This window comes from Apostichopus japonicus, chromosome 12, assembly GCF_037975245.1.
Source record: "Apostichopus japonicus isolate 1M-3 chromosome 12, ASM3797524v1, whole genome shotgun sequence".
In the NCBI taxonomy this organism is placed as follows: Eukaryota; Metazoa; Echinodermata; class Holothuroidea; order Aspidochirotida; family Stichopodidae; genus Apostichopus; species Apostichopus japonicus.
Genome location: NC_092572.1, coordinates 28,962,840 through 28,980,998, shown reverse-complemented (window position 1 = coordinate 28,980,998; position 18,159 = coordinate 28,962,840). Strand labels below are relative to the sequence as shown.

The window sequence follows — 18,159 nt, the reverse complement described above, 5'->3', positions numbered from 1 at the left end:
ACATACACATCTTGCCACCTTCTGCCTTTACCACATGGATTTATATGGATTAATTATTTTAATCCAAATTCCCAAAGTGACTAAAATGTTACCAAAAAGCTTTAAATTATAACCAAAAATTTAGAAATGCAAATACATTAGAAGTATATATTCTGTATAAACTACTCTAGAAAAATTTGTTTACTCCTAATTAAGAAACTATTTAGCTACTGTAGCACTTAAACTAAGACATTTCGCAAACCTAGTCTATAGGACTTTTTATGTACAAGTGAACTTCTAGATTCTATTTTTATGTGGAATAGACCCCTCCCCTTCCCCCAATCTCTAATGAACTTGTAAACATGTCCTTAGTCTGTGTTACTTTGTATCTTTGGAAACTGTGAGAAGAAACTGAGCAGTTTCACACGTGTGACTTACGTGACAATTTTTTGTGACTTACGTGACGTCGCTAATTTGCATACGAATACCGGTATAAAACGCATATCAATTAAATTTTACCTTGAAGTTATTCTTCAATGTGTCCTTTTCAGATATAATAGGCAACTTAGCAGATTTCTCTCAATACTTCACAGGATTTATTGATTTCCTTCAAAACGTTGAAATTCTTCATTTCTCTGCGTGACTTACGTGACACAAGTTGAGGGCGCTATAATTCGCAATGGGAAAGCATTAACGTTTTGCAGTGGTGACAGCATTTATTGTGGGTATTCAAAGTTCTGGAATGATAGGCATATGACTTAACTCTAGACTTGCACTAAACTGGAGAATGAAAACAAGTGTCAAATGTCTCTCTGATTTGTGACTTACGTGACGTGGAATGGCCCTAAAGTGTCTCTTCTTTGGGTGTGGGACATCTGCAGACTGTGATGGTACAGGAATGCCTGAGAGGGATGATGCTGATATGTCCTGCAGATAAATATGTTGAAATGAGGTTTTAGACACAAAGTATTATAATATCAACTAGTAAAAAGGGAAGCCATAATTGTGCTTAAAAGTGAATGCATTTGTTGCTACAATTGAGAAAATTTACTGGAACACCGCATACAAGATTGAAAGTTTTGACCTTTGGTGAATTCACAAGATTTTCATACTTTGACTTCTGTTAACCTCAAAAGACCTTTCACCATTTGATTCTCCCTGTTCTAGCATCTATGTTATGTGTACTCATACTCAGCCCTGTTCTAGCATAGTTATTTGTTCTCATACCTGTTCTAACATAGTTTATGTATACTCATAGTAAGCCCTGTTCTAGATTAGTTATGTGTAATCATACTCAGCCCTGTTCTAGCATAGTAATGTGTACTCATACCTGTTCTAGCGAAGTTATGTGTACCCATACCTGTTCTAGCAAAGCTATGTGTACTCATACTCTGCCCTGTTCTAGCATTGTTATGTGTACTGATACTCAGCCCTGTTCAAGCATAGTTATGTGTACTCATACTCTGCCCTGTTATGGCATAGTTATGAGTACTCATACTCTGCCCTGTTCTACCATAGTTATGTGAACTCATACTCTGCCTTCTTATACCATAGTTATGTGTACTCATACTCAGCTGTGTGGTGTGTACTTATGTTGGGTCACTTTCAATGGTTGTATAGCTGCTAATACAAAAGTATGTACTCGAACTCGTGCTTAGGACCCTATAAATGTTTTCACTTGGAATCACAACTTTTTGGGTATAAAACCTATAGACTTGATTACTTCACAATTTTTACATAGAAAAGCTGAGGGTTCTGTGCTCTAACAGTGTATTTCTTTCTTGCCTCGTAAGAACCTATACTACATAACAAATTTGGCTTACTTTCTCAACCCCGAACTCATTTCTCAATTTACTCTTACTGTACGTAACGTTTGAGAAAATGTATGTGATGTTTATCAGTATTTTTCAGGTTTCAGATTCTATTTTTAAACAGGTTCCCTTTTATTCAGGTTATTTTAGCAGGTTTTAGCTTATAACAGGAAAGAAGATTTCTCCCTCCAAGAAATCAACCCAGTTTCATAGTCGCTTGTTCCTCGGCAGCACTTATTCATTGACGTTATTATTTTTAAGGGCACTCATTAAGTCAACCATAGATGCATAGAAAATATTTCCTATCATAGCCACACAGTAGTGGTACTTAGGTGCACTTACTCAAATACGTTATTATCTTAAAGAGCACTCATTCAGTCCACCATAGATGCATTTAAAATATATATCTTATCATAATTGTCTGATTGGTGCACATTTCCTTTAATTTTCTGTCTAAACCTGACTACTGCAAGTCTCCTTTAGCAAGCTGTAGCTTATTTACAAAATTATCAACATATTGTAAATAGTCTTAATTGACAAATAGAATGAGCTTTACCATCATAGGGACATCTTTGACTTCAGCTGTAGATTTATTCTTGCATCTCTTCTGTGAGTGCGGAACATTGCCTGACTTCGATGGCACAGAACTGTCTGAGGGGGATGATGCTGCTACTGAGACAGCCTGAAATTAAATATGTTGAAATGAACACACATTACCATAGTCTATGCACACTGAATATTAGTTAAACATACACAACTTATACCAGTTTTCTATGAGGCCCCATGTTTAAAGATTGTATGCCACAGGATGAAATGTATTTATTACAGAATGATGAAACTGCGCATCATGTGTACAGAATATTTATAGATCAAACTTATCAATATTTTGTAATATATTCTGAGATGACAAATAGACTGAACTTTACCATCGCTGCAGCTGTAGATTCATTAAAGGGCCATTCCACACCAAGTGGTCCCAACATGGGCAAAATTAGAAAGGGTTATAAGTTGTCTCTCTTCTTGTATGATGTAAAGTAAATAGGTTAGACTTTCATAAACGGTTAAAGTTTTCTTCTTCTGATTACTCAATCTTAGGTTATAGCAATGAGTATCCATCTCAGACTGTAGGCACATTCATGGTGCATTATCATATAATAATTGAAAGTAGAAAAAATCCTTAAATGAAAGGAAAGTCCAAGCTTTCTTTTAATGTGGCAGTTAAATGCAGTCTGCTAATTTATATAATAACACCATTTAACAAATTTCCTTTATTACTGGTAACACAGATTATGTTAAAAATGCCACTCTGGCTGTGACTTATGTGACAAAAATAGAAGGGAATGTTTTCCTCCAATAATATATAGTGTGTGTGTGAGAGCCTGTACAGTTGTAAAGGTAGCTTTAAAGGTGGATCTGTAATACCACCACTTTTGATCAATGGTAAAACAAGCTTAAACAAATTTAGGGACTCCGGAAGTGTGTGACTTACGTGACGTCACGTAAGTCACAAAGGGAAGTGTAACTTACGTGACAAGTTCATTCTCAACACATTCACACAGTTTTGATGTCTTCTATACTATAACAGGTTTATAACACCTTCCTATTTATCAAAGATGCCTACTCAGTTCTAAAATGCAGGAACAACATTTATAATGTGAAGTAAACTTGAAAGGTTACATACAGGTAAGTGAATTGCAAAAAAAGGCTCAAACAGCTCAAACTTAGAACAATATTACTTGTTACCTTTAAGTCTCATGACATGTTTGCCAAATTTAAACTTCAACTTTTCCAGCTGACTGCACTGAAAGCTCAGTGAAAATGACACCCTTCTATGCAGTTTCCATATCAATATCAATTATTTTTATTTGTTTATATGTTGATCGATAAACAACAGATTTCTTAACAAGTCCATACATTTTACAAAACTCAATCAAAATGTGCAAACCCGGCCGACAGATCATGCGCCAATTAAATCTCTCTGTTTTGTATACAACGGTTACAGGTATGCCTAGGACTACTTTCACTTTCGTGGCTCTCCTGTGGTAGATTCGTTCTTTTGAATAGTATCTTTCTGTCGGTCTTACTGATGTACCTTGCAAAATTGTATCATTTCCTTCCATTGCAATGAATAAACAGGTATTTTGAAGAGTTTCCTCCGTTAATTGGGTAAAAAAGTGGACGATAAGAGTATAAGTAAAGTAGGTTACATTTGTGTAATGAACGTGCTGATATGGGCGGTTGCAGTGATTTTACAGTAAATCGTTCGCGCCATACGGGCAACAGAAAATAAATTTGTTTTGTTTGACTGCGACAGGTTTTCTCCATTAAACCCCCCTGGTCAGAGTGCATTTAGAAGTTAAGAAACATTGAATCTGCTTCGGATTTTTGTTTTCCGAATTTCAGCAACAAACACATATTGAGACTTGAAGTTCTTAAAATGTGAATTGCAGTCTACCCCTGAACTGCACAAGGTGCTTCAGGGGGTAAAATTTGTTTTAATAATGTTTTCGGGCTAGTAGGAGATTTTATCTACCATAAGAGGCCATTTCCACGTTGTGGTGGTGGCAGGCACCATATTTGTAACCTCTCCTAGGTACAGTACATCATCATATTTTACAACAACCCAGTCATCTACCTTAATATGAGAGGTCAGAGAGCTATGGATGTACAGTACAACATACTGTAACTGACATTAGTGGATCCTTCAGTATCTAATGCGGTTTTCCACATACACATCTTGCCACCTTCTGCCTTTACCACATGGATTTATATGGATTAATTATTTTAATCCAAATTCCCAAAGTGACTAAAATGTTACCAAAAAGCTTTAAATTATAACCAAAAATTTAGAAATGCAAATACATTAGAAGTATATATTCTGTATAAACTACTCTAGAAAAATTTGTTTACTCCTAATTAAGAAACTATTTAGCTACTGTAGCACTTAAACTAAGACATTTCGCAAACCTAGTCTATAGGACTTTTTATGTACAAGTGAACTTCTAGATTCTATTTTTATGTGGAATAGACCCCTCCCCTTCCCCCAATCTCTAATGAACTTGTAAACATGTCCTTAGTCTGTGTTACTTTGTATCTTTGGAAACTGTGAGAAGAAACTGAGCAGTTTCACACGTGTGACTTACGTGACAATTTTTTGTGACTTACGTGACGTCGCTAATTTGCATACGAATACCGGTATAAAACGCATATCAATTAAATTTTACCTTGAAGTTATTCTTCAATGTGTCCTTTTCAGATATAATAGGCAACTTAGCAGATTTCTCTCAATACTTCACAGGATTTATTGATTTCCTTCAAAACGTTGAAATTCTTCATTTCTCTGCGTGACTTACGTGACACAAGTTGAGGGCGCTATAATTCGCAATGGGAAAGCATTAACGTTTTGCAGTGGTGACAGCATTTATTGTGGGTATTCAAAGTTCTGGAATGATAGGCATATGACTTAACTCTAGACTTGCACTAAACTGGAGAATGAAAACAAGTGTCAAATGTCTCTCTGATTTGTGACTTACGTGACGTGGAATGGCCCTAAAGTGTCTCTTCTTTGGGTGTGGGACATCTGCAGACTGTGATGGTACAGGAATGCCTGAGAGGGATGATGCTGATATGTCCTGCAGATAAATATGTTGAAATGAGGTTTTAGACACAAAGTATTATAATATCAACTAGTAAAAAGGGAAGCCATAATTGTGCTTAAAAGTGAATGCATTTGTTGCTACAATTGAGAAAATTTACTGGAACACCGCATACAAGATTGAAAGTTTTGACCTTTGGTGAATTCACAAGATTTTCATACTTTGACTTCTGTTAACCTCAAAAGACCTTTCACCATTTGATTCTCCCTGTTCTAGCATCTATGTTATGTGTACTCATACTCAGCCCTGTTCTAGCATAGTTATTTGTTCTCATACCTGTTCTAACATAGTTTATGTATACTCATAGTAAGCCCTGTTCTAGATTAGTTATGTGTAATCATACTCAGCCCTGTTCTAGCATAGTAATGTGTACTCATACCTGTTCTAGCGAAGTTATGTGTACCCATACCTGTTCTAGCAAAGCTATGTGTACTCATACTCTGCCCTGTTCTAGCATTGTTATGTGTACTGATACTCAGCCCTGTTCAAGCATAGTTATGTGTACTGATACTCAGCCCTGTTATGGCATAGTTATGAGTACTCATACTCTGCCCTGTTCTACCATAGTTATGTGAACTCATACTCTGCCTTCTTATACCATAGTTATGTGTACTCATACTCAGCTGTGTGGTGTGTACTTATGTTGGGTCACTTTCAATGGTTGTATAGCTGCTAATACAAAAGTATGTACTCGAACTCGTGCTTAGGACCCTATAAATGTTTTCACTTGGAATCACAACTTTTTGGGTATAAAACCTATAGACTTGATTACTTCACAATTTTTACATAGAAAAGCTGAGGGTTCTGTGCTCTAACAGTGTATTTCTTTCTTGCCTCGTAAGAACCTATACTACATAACAAATTTGGCTTACTTTCTCAACCCCGAACTCATTTCTCAATTTACTCTTACTGTACGTAACGTTTGAGAAAATGTATGTGATGTTTATCAGTATTTTTCAGGTTTCAGATTCTATTTTTAAACAGGTTCCCTTTTATTCAGGTTATTTTAGCAGGTTTTAGCTCATAACAGGAAAGAAGATTTCTCCCTCCAAGAAATCAACCCAGTTTCATAGTCGCTTGTTCCTCGGCAGCACTTATTCATTGACGTTATTATTTTTAAGGGCACTCATTAAGTCAACCATAGATGCATAGAAAATATTTCCTATCATAGCCACACAGTAGTGGTACTTAGGTGCACTTACTCAAATACGTTATTATCTTAAAGAGCACTCATTCAGTCCACCATAGATGCATTTAAAATATATATCTTATCATAATTGTCTGATTGGTGCACATTTCCTTTAATTTTCTGTCTAAACCTGACTACTGCAAGTCTCCTTTAGCAAGCTGTAGCTTATTTACAAAATTATCAACATATTGTAAATAGTCTTAATTGACAAATAGAATGAGCTTTACCATCATAGGGACATCTTTGACTTCAGCTGTAGATTTATTCTTGCATCTCTTCTGTGAGTGCGGAACATTGCCTGACTTCGATGGCACAGAACTGTCTGAGGGGGATGATGCTGCTACTGAGACAGCCTGAAATTAAATATGTTGAAATGAACACACATTACCATAGTCTATGCACACTGAATATTAGTTAAACATACACAACTTATACCAGTTTTCTATGAGGCCCCATGTTTAAAGATTGTATGCCACAGGATGAAATGTATTTATTACAGAATGATGAAACTGCGCATCATGTGTACAGAATATTTATAGATCAAACTTATCAATATTTTGTAATATATTCTGAGATGACAAATAGACTGAACTTTACCATCGCTGCAGCTGTAGATTCATTAAAGGGCCATTCCACACCAAGTGGTCCCAACATGGGCAAAATTAGAAAGGGTTATAAGTTGTCTCTCTTCTTGTATGATGTAAAGTAAATAGGTTAGACTTTCATAAACGGTTAAAGTTTTCTTCTTCTGATTACTCAATCTTAGGTTATAGCAATGAGTATCCATCTCAGACTGTAGGCACATTCATGGTGCATTATCATATAATAATTGAAAGTAGAAAAAATCCTTAAATGAAAGGAAAGTCCAAGCTTTCTTTTAATGTGGCAGTTAAATGCAGTCTGCTAATTTATATAATAACACCATTTAACAAATTTCCTTTATTACTGGTAACACAGATTATGTTAAAAATGCCACTCTGGCTGTGACTTATGTGACAAAAATAGAAGGGAATGTTTTCCTCCAATAATATATAGTGTGTGTGTGAGAGCCTGTACAGTTGTAAAGGTAGCTTTAAAGGTGGATCTGTAATACCACCACTTTTGATCAATGGTAAAACAAGCTTAAACAAATTTAGGGACTCCGGAAGTGTGTGACTTACGTGACGTCACGTAAGTCACAAAGGGAAGTGTAACTTACGTGACAAGTTCATTCTCAACACATTCACACAGTTTTGATGTCTTCTATACTATAACAGGTTTATAACACCTTCCTATTTATCAAAGATGCCTACTCAGTTCTAAAATGCAGGAACAACATTTATAATGTGAAGTAAACTTGAAAGGTTACATACAGGTAAGTGAATTGCAAAAAAAGGCTCAAACAGCTCAAACTTAGAACAATATTACTTGTTACCTTTAAGTCTCATGACATGTTTGCCAAATTTAAACTTCAACTTTTCCAGCTGACTGCACTGAAAGCTCAGTGAAAATGACACCCTTCTATGCAGTTTCCATATCAATATCAATTATTTTTATTTGTTTATATGTTGATCGATAAACAACAGATTTCTTAACAAGTCCATACATTTTACAAAACTCAATCAAAATGTGCAAACCCGGCCGACAGATCATGCGCCAATTAAATCTCTCTGTTTTGTATACAACGGTTACAGGTATGCCTAGGACTACTTTCACTTTCGTGGCTCTCCTGTGGTAGATTCGTTCTTTTGAATAGTATCTTTCTGTCGGTCTTACTGATGTACCTTGCAAAATTGTATCATTTCCTTCCATTGCAATGAATAAACAGGTATTTTGAAGAGTTTCCTCCGTTAATTGGGTAAAAAAGTGGACGATAAGAGTATAAGTAAAGTAGGTTACATTTGTGTAATGAACGTGCTGATATGGGCGGTTGCAGTGATTTTACAGTAAATCGTTCGCGCCATACGGGCAACAGAAAATAAATTTGTTTTGTTTGACTGCGACAGGTTTTCTCCATTAAACCCCCCTGGTCAGAGTGCATTTAGAAGTTAAGAAACATTGAATCTGCTTCGGATTTTTGTTTTCCGAATTTCAGCAACAAACACATATTGAGACTTGAAGTTCTTAAAATGTGAATTGCAGTCTACCCCTGAACTGCACAAGGTGCTTCAGGGGGTAAAATTTGTTTTAATAATGTTTTCGGGCTAGTAGGAGATTTTATCTACCATAAGAGGCCATTTCCACGTTGTGGTGGTGGCAGGCACCATATTTGTAACCTCTCCTAGGTACAGTACATCATCATATTTTACAACAACCCAGTCATCTACCTTAATATGAGAGGTCAGAGAGCTATGGATGTACAGTACAACATACTGTAACTGACATTAGTGGATCCTTCAGTATCTAATGCGGTTTTCCACATACACATCTTGCCACCTTCTGCCTTTACCACATGGATTTATATGGATTAATTATTTTAATCCAAATTCCCAAAGTGACTAAAATGTTACCAAAAAGCTTTAAATTATAACCAAAAATTTAGAAATGTAAATACATTAGAAGTATATATTCTGTATAAACTACTCTAGAAAAATTTGTTTACTCCTAATTAAGAAACTATTTAGCTACTGTAGCACTTAAACTAAGACATTTCGCAAACCTAGTCTATAGGACTTTTTATGTACAAGTGAACTTCTAGATTCTATTTTTATGTGGAATAGACCCCTCCCCTTCCCCCAATCTCTAATGAACTTGTAAACATGTCCTTAGTCTGTGTTACTTTGTATCTTTGGAAACTGTGAGAAGAAACTGAGCAGTTTCACATGTGTGACTTACGTGACAATTTTTTTGTGACTTACGTGACGTCGCTAATTTGCATACGAATACCGGTATAAAACGCATATCAATTAAATTTTACCTTGAAGTTATTCTTCAATGTGTCCTTTTCAGATATAATAGGCAACTTAGCAGATTTCTCTCAATACTTCACAGGATTTATTGATTTCCTTCAAAACATTGAAATTCTTCATTTCTCTGCGTGACTTACGTGACACAAGTTGAGGGCGCTATAATTCGCAATGGGAAAGCATTAACATTTTGCAGTGGTGACAGCATTTATTGTGGGTATTCAAAGTTCTGGAATGATAGGCATATGACTTAACTCTAGACTTGCACTAAACTGGAGAATGAAAACAAGTGTCAAATGTCTCTCTGATTTGTGACTTACGTGACGTGGAATGGCCCTAAAGTGTCTCTTCTTTGGGTGTGGGACATCTGCAGACTGTGATGGTACAGGAATGCCTGAGAGGGATGATGCTGATATGTCCTGCAGATAAATATGTTGAAATGAGGTTTTAGACACAAAGTATTATAATATCAACTAGTAAAAAGGGAAGCCATAATTGTGCTTAAAAGTGAATGCATTTGTTGCTACAATTGAGAAAATTTACTGGAACACCGCATACAAGATTGAAAGTTTTGACCTTTGGTGAATTCACAAGATTTTCATACTTTGACTTCTGTTAACCTCAAAAGACCTTTCACCATTTGATTCTCCCTGTTCTAGCATCTATGTTATGTGTACTCATACTCAGCCCTGTTCTAGCATAGTTATTTGTTCTCATACCTGTTCTAACATAGTTTATGTATACTCATAGTAAGCCCTGTTCTAGATTAGTTATGTGTAATCATACTCAGCCCTGTTCTAGCATAGTAATGTGTACTCATACCTGTTCTAGCGAAGTTATGTGTACCCATACCTGTTCTAGCAAAGCTATGTGTACTCATACTCTGCCCTGTTCTAGCATTGTTATGTGTACTGATACTCAGCCCTGTTCAAGCATAGTTATGTGTACTGATACTCAGCCCTGTTATGGCATAGTTATGAGTACTCATACTCTGCCCTGTTCTACCATAGTTATGTGAACTCATACTCTGCCTTCTTATACCATAGTTATGTGTACTCATACTCAGCTGTGTGGTGTGTACTTATGTTGGGTCACTTTCAATGGTTGTATAGCTGCTAATACAAAAGTATGTACTCGAACTCGTGCTTAGGACCCTATAAATGTTTTCACTTGGAATCACAACTTTTTGGGTATAAAACCTATAGACTTGATTACTTCACAATTTTTACATAGAAAAGCTGAGGGTTCTGTGCTCTAACAGTGTATTTCTTTCTTGCCTCGTAAGAACCTATACTACATAACAAATTTGGCTTACTTTCTCAACCCCGAACTCATTTCTCAATTTACTCTTACTGTACGTAACGTTTGAGAAAATGTATGTGATGTTTATCAGTATTTTTCAGGTTTCAGATTCTATTTTTAAACAGGTTCCCTTTTATTCAGGTTATTTTAGCAGGTTTTAGCTCATAACAGGAAAGAAGATTTCTCCCTCCAAGAAATCAACCCAGTTTCATAGTCGCTTGTTCCTCGGCAGCACTTATTCATTGACGTTATTATTTTTAAGGGCACTCATTAAGTCAACCATAGATGCATAGAAAATATTTCCTATCATAGCCACACAGTAGTGGTACTTAGGTGCACTTACTCAAATACGTTATTATCTTAAAGAGCACTCATTCAGTCCACCATAGATGCATTTAAAATATTTCCTATCATAGTCTTCTGATAGGCACACATTTCCTTGAATTTTCTGTTTAAACTTGACATTGGCACATCAACTGCAACAGTTTCCTTTAGCATGCTGTAGCTTATTTACAAAATTATCAACATATTGTAAATAGTCTTAATTGACAAATAGAATGAGCTTTACCATCATAGGGACATCTTTGACTTCAGCTATAGATTTATTCTTGCATCTCTTCTCTGAGTGTGGAACATTGCCTGACTTTGATGGCACAGAACAGTCTCCGAGAGTTTCTGTCGATACTCCCTTCAATCAAATATGTTGAAATAAAATATAGGCTTGGTTGTGTGTTATCACATTCAGCTGTTCAAGCGTAGTTATGTGTACCCATACCTGTTCTAGTGTAGTTATGTGTACCCATACCTGTTCTAGCAAAGTAATGTGAACTCATTCTCAGCCCTGTTCTACCATAGTAATGTGTTCTCATACTCAGCCCTGTTCTAGCATAGTTATGTGTACTCATACTGTGCCTTCTTATACCATAGTTATGTGAACTCATACTCTGCCCTGTTCTACCATAGTTATGTGTACTCATACTCATCCCTGTTCTACCATAATTATGTGTACTCATACTCATCCCTGTTCTACCATAGTTATGTGAACTCATACTCATCCCTGTTCTACCATAGTTATGTGTACTCATACTCATCCCTGTTCTACCATAGTTATGTGAACTCATACTCATCCCTGTTCTACCATAGTTATGTGTACTCATACTCATCCCCGTTCTACCATAGTTATGTGAACTCATACTCATCCCCGTTCTACCATAGTTATGTGAACTCATACTCATCCCCGTTCTACCATAGTTATGTGTACTCATACTCATCCCCGTTCTACCATAGTTATGTGTACTCATACTCATCCCTGTTCTACCATAGTTATGTGTACTCATACTCATCCCTGTTCTACCATAGTTACGTGTACTCATACTCATCCCTGTTCTACCATAGTTATATGAAATCATACTCAGCCCTGTTCTACCATAGTTATGTGTACTCATACTCAGCCCTGTTCTAGCATAGTAATGTGTACTCACACCTGTTCTAGCGAAGTTATGTGTACCGATACCTGTTCTAGTAAAGCTATGTGTACTTATTCTCAGCCCTGTTCTACCATAGTTATGTGTACTCATACTCAGCCCTGTTCAAGCATATTTATGTGAAACTCATACTCATCCCTGTTCTACCATAGTTATATGAACTCATACTCATCCCTGTTCTACCATAGTTATGTAAACTCATACTCATCCCTGTTCTACCATAGTTATGTGAACTCATACTCAGCCCTGTTCTACCATAGTTATGTGTACTCATACTCTGCCCTGTTCTACTATAGTTATGTGAACTCATACTCTGCCTTCTTATATCATAGTTATGTTTACTCATACTCAGCGGTGTGGTGTGTACTTATGTTGGGTCACTTTCAATGGTTGTATAGCTGCTAATACAAAAGTATGCCTTGAACTCGTGCTTAGTACCCTATAAGTATTTTCACTTGGAATCACAACTTTTTGGGTATAAAACCTATAGACTTGGTTACTTCACAATTTTTACATGGAAAAGCTGTTCGTTCTGTGCTCATACAGTGTATTTCTTCTTGCCTCGTAAGAACCTATTCTACATAACAACTTTGACTTACTTTCTCAACCCCCAACTCATTTCTCGATTTAAACTGCATGTATCGTTTGAGAAAATGTTTTTGATGTTTATCAGTATTTTCAGTTTTATTCAGGTTTCAGTTTTTATTTTTAAACAGGTTCAGTTTTATTTAGGTATTTTACCAGGTTTTAGCGCATATCAGGAAAGTAGGTTTTTCCCGCCAAGAAATCAACCCAGTTTCATAGTCACTTGTTATTGGTCCTCGGCAGCACTTATTCATTGACGTTATTATCTTTAAGGGCACTCATTCAGTCCACCACAGATGCATAGAAAATATTTCCTATCATAGGCACATAGTATTGGTACTTGGCAGCACTTATTCTAATACGTCATTACCTTGAAGAGCACTCATTCAGTCCACCATAGATGCATTTAAAATATATATCTTATCATAATTGTCTGATTGGTGCACATTTCCTTTAATTTTCTGTCTAAACCTGACTACTGCAAGTCTCCTTTAGCAAGCTGTAGCTTATTTACAAAATTATCAACATATTGTAAATAGTCTTAATTGACAAATAGAATGAGCTTTACCATCATAGGGACATCTTTGACTTCAGCTGTAGATTTATTCTTGCATCTCTTCTGTGAGTGCGGAACATTGCCTGACTTCGATGGCACAGAACTGTCTGAGGGGGATGATGCTGCTACTGAGACAGCCTGAAATTAAATATGTTGAAATGAACACACATTACCATAGTCTATGCACACTGAATATTAGTTAAACATACACAACTTATACCAGTTTTCTATGAGGCCCCATGTTTAAAGATTGTATGCCACAGGATGAAATGTATTTATTACAGAATGATGAAACTGCGCATCATGTGTACAGAATATTTATAGATCAAACTTATCAATATTTTGTAATATATTCTGAGATGACAAATAGACTGAACTTTACCATCACTGCAGCTGTAGATTCATTAAAGGGCCATTCCACACCAAGTGGTCCCAACATGGGCAAAATTAGAAAGGGTTATAAGTTGTCTCTCTTCTTGTATGATGTAAAGTAAATAGGTTAGACTTTCATAAACGGTTAAAGTTTTCTTCTTCTGATTACTCAATCTTAGGTTATAGCAATGAGTATCCATCTCAGACTGTAGGCACATTCATGGTGCATTATCATATAATAATTGAAAGTAGAAAAAATCCTTAAATGAAAGGAAAGTCCAAGCTTTCTTTTAATGTGGCAGTTAAATGCAGTCTGCTAATTTATATAATAACACCATTTAACAAATTTCCTTTATTACTGGTAACACAGATTATGTTAAAAATGCCACTCTGGCTGTGACTTACGTGACAAAAATAGAAGGGAATGTTTTCCTCCAATAATATAAAGTGTGTGTGTGTGAGCAAAGTGAGCTACTGTACAGTTGTAAAGGTAGCTTTAAAGGTGGATCTGTAATACCACCACTTTTGATCAATGGTAAAACAAGCTTAAACAAACTTAGGGACTCCGGAAGTGTGTGACTTTCGTGACGTCACGTAAGTCACAAAGGGAAGTGTAACTTACGTGACAAGTTCATTCTCAACACATTCACACAGTTTTGATGTCTTCTATACTATAACAGGTTTATAACACCTTCCTATTTATCAAAGATGCCTACTCAGTTCTAAAATGCAGGAACAACATTTATAATGTGAAGTAAACTTGAAAGGTTACATACAGGTAAGTGAATTGCAAAAAAAGGCTCAAACAGCTCAAACTTAGAACAATATTACTTGTTACCTTTAAGTCTCATGACGTGTTTGCCAAATTTAAACTTCAACTTTTCCAGCTGACTGCACTGAAAGCTCAGTGAAAATGACACCCTTCTATGCAGTTTCCATATCAATATCAATTATTTTTATTTGTTTATATGTTGATCGATAAACAACAGATTTCTTAACAAGTCCATACATTTTACAAAATTCAATCAAAATGTGCAAACCCGGCCGACAGATCATGCGCCAATTAAATCTCTCTGTTTTTTATACAACGGTTACAGGTATGCCTAGGACTACTTTCACTTTCGTGGCTCTCCTGTGGTAGATTCGTTCTTTTGAATAGTATCTTTCTGTCGGTCTTACTGATGTACCTTGCAAAATTGTATCATTTCCTTCCATTGCAATGAATAAACAGGTATTTTGAAGAGTTTCCTCCGTTAATTGGGTAAAAAAGTGGACGATAAGAGTATAAGTAAAGTAGGTTACATTTGTGTAATGAACGTGCTGATATGGGCGGTTGCAGTGATTTTACAGTAAATCGTTCGCGCCATACGGGCAACAGAAAATAAATTTGTTTTGTTTGACTGCGACAGGTTTTCTCCATTAAACCCCCCTGGTCAGAGTGCATTTAGAAGTTAAGAAACATTGAATCTGCTTCGGATTTTTGTTTTCCGAATTTCAGCAACAAACACATATTGAGACTTGAAGTTCTTAAAATGTGAATTGCAGTCTACCCCTGAACTGCACAAGGTGCTTCAGGGGGTAAAATTTGTTTTAATAATGTTTTCGGGCTAGTAGGAGATTTTATCTACCATAAGAGGCCATTTCCACGTTGTGGTGGTGGCAGGCACCATATTTGTAACCTCTCCTAGGTACAGTACATCATCATATTTTACAACAACCCAGTCATCTACCTTAATATGAGAGGTCAGAGAGCTATGGATGTACAGTACAACATACTGTAACTGACATTAGTGGATCCTTCAGTATCTAATGCGGTTTTCCACATACACATCTTGCCACCTTCTGCCTTTACCACATGGATTTATATGGATTAATTATTTTAATCCAAATTCCCAAAGTGACTAAAATGTTACCAAAAAGCTTTAAATTATAACCAAAAATTTAGAAATGCAAATACATTAGAAGTATATATTCTGTATAAACTACTCTAGAAAAATTTGTTTACTCCTAATTAAGAAACTATTTAGCTACTGTAGCACTTAAACTAAGACATTTCGCAAACCTAGTCTATAGGACTTTTTATGTACAAGTGAACTTCTAGATTCTATTTTTATGTGGAATAGACCCCTCCCCTTCCCCCAATCTCTAATGAACTTGTAAACATGTCCTTAGTCTGTGTTACTTTGTATCTTTGGAAACTGTGAGAAGAAACTGAGCAGTTTCACACGTGTGACTTACGTGACAATTTTTTTGTGACTTACGTGACGTCGCTAATTTGCATACGAATACCGGTATAAAACGCATATCAATTAAATTTTACCTTGAAGTTATTCTTCAATGTGTCCTTTTCAGATATAATAGGCAACTTAGCAGATTTCTCTCAATACTTCACAGGATTTATTGATTTCCTTCAAAACGTTGAAATTCTTCATTTCTCTGCGTGACTTACGTGACACAAGTTGAGGGCGCTATAATTCGCAATGGGAAAGCATTAACGTTTTGCAGTGGTGACAGCATTTATTGTGGGTATTCAAAGTTCTGGAATGATAGGCATATGACTTAACTCTAGACTTGCACTAAACTGGAGAATGAAAACAAGTGTCAAATGTCTCTCTGATTTGTGACTTACGTGACGTGGAATGGCCCTAAAGTGTCTCTTCTTTGGGTGTGGGACATCTGCAGACTGTGATGGTACAGGAATGCCTGAGAGGGATGATGCTGATATGTCCTGCAGATAAATATGTTGAAATGAGGTTTTAGACACAAAGTATTATAATATCAACTAGTAAAAAGGGAAGCCATAATTGTGCTTAAAAGTGAATGCATTTGTTGCTACAATTGAGAAAATTTACTGGAACACCGCATACAAGATTGAAAGTTTTGACCTTTGGTGAATTCACAAGATTTTCATACTTTGACTTCTGTTAACCTCAAAAGACCTTTCACCATTTGATTCTCCCTGTTCTAGCATCTATGTTATGTGTACTCATACTCAGCCCTGTTCTAGCATAGTTATTTGTTCTCATACCTGTTCTAACATAGTTTATGTATACTCATAGTAAGCCCTGTTCTAGATTAGTTATGTGTAATCATACTCAGCCCTGTTCTAGCATAGTAATGTGTACTCATACCTGTTCTAGCGAAGTTATGTGTACCCATACCTGTTCTAGCAAAGCTATGTGTACTCATACTCTGCCCTGTTCTAGCATTGTTATGTGTACTGATACTCAGCCCTGTTCAAGCATAGTTATGTGTACTGATACTCAGCCCTGTTATGGCATAGTTATGAGTACTCATACTCTGCCCTGTTCTACCATAGTTATGTGAACTCATACTCTGCCTTCTTATACCATAGTTATGTGTACTCATACTCAGCTGTGTGGTGTGTACTTATGTTGGGTCACTTTCAATGGTTGTATAGCTGCTAATACAAAAGTATGTACTCGAACTCGTGCTTAGGACCCTATAAATGTTTTCACTTGGAATCACAACTTTTTGGGTATAAAACCTATAGACTTGATTACTTCACAATTTTTACATAGAAAAGCTGAGGGTTCTGTGCTCTAACAGTGTATTTCTTTCTTGCCTCGTAAGAACCTATACTACATAACAAATTTGGCTTACTTTCTCAACCCCGAACTCATTTCTCAATTTACTCTTACTGTACGTAACGTTTGAGAAAATGTATGTGATGTTTATCAGTATTTTTCAGGTTTCAGATTCTATTTTTAAACAGGTTCCCTTTTATTCAGGTTATTTTAGCAGGTTTTAGCTCATAACAGGAAAGAAGATTTCTCCCTCCAAGAAATCAACCCAGTTTCATAGTCGCTTGTTCCTCGGCAGCACTTATTCATTGACGTTATTATTTTTAAGGGCACTCATTAAGTCAACCATAGATGCATAGAAAATATTTCCTATCATAGCCACACAGTAGTGGTACTTAGGTGCACTTACTCAAATACGTTATTATCTTAAAGAGCACTCATTCAGTCCACCATAGATGCATTTAAAATATTTCCTATCATAGTCTTCTGATAGGCACACATTTCCTTGAATTTTCTGTTTAAACTTGACATTGGCACATCAACTGCAACAGTTTCCTTTAGCATGCTGTAGCTTATTTACAAAATTATCAACATATTGTAAATAGTCTTAATTGACAAATAGAATGAGCTTTACCATCATAGGGACATCTTTGACTTCAGCTGTAGATTTATTCTTGCATCTCTTCTCTGAGTGTGGAACATTGCCTGACTTTGATGGCACAGAACAGTCTCCGAGAGTTTCTGTCGATACTCCCTTCAATCAAATATGTTGAAATAAAATATAGGCTTGGTTGT

General features: G+C 36.1%; 1 protein-coding gene across 3 annotated transcripts in view; it reads right to left on the bottom strand.

Annotated features, from left to right (window-relative positions):
* Positions 1-18,159, bottom strand: part of LOC139977167 (uncharacterized) — a 187,079-nt gene that overhangs the window by 19,761 nt on the left and 149,159 nt on the right. For all 3 annotated transcript variants that reach the window (XM_071986380.1, XM_071986381.1, XM_071986379.1), the window contains 9 exons: positions 17,999-18,118; positions 16,449-16,547; positions 13,460-13,585; positions 11,391-11,510; positions 9,841-9,939; positions 6,863-6,988; positions 5,324-5,422; positions 2,347-2,472; positions 808-906 (listed from right to left, as the gene is read on the bottom strand). In XM_071986380.1, coding sequence (XP_071842481.1) covers positions 808-906; positions 2,347-2,472; positions 5,324-5,422; positions 6,863-6,988; positions 9,841-9,939; positions 11,391-11,510; positions 13,460-13,585; positions 16,449-16,547; positions 17,999-18,118 — 1,014 coding nt within the window. The remainder of the gene's footprint in view (positions 1-807; positions 907-2,346; positions 2,473-5,323; positions 5,423-6,862; positions 6,989-9,840; positions 9,940-11,390; positions 11,511-13,459; positions 13,586-16,448; positions 16,548-17,998; positions 18,119-18,159) is intronic.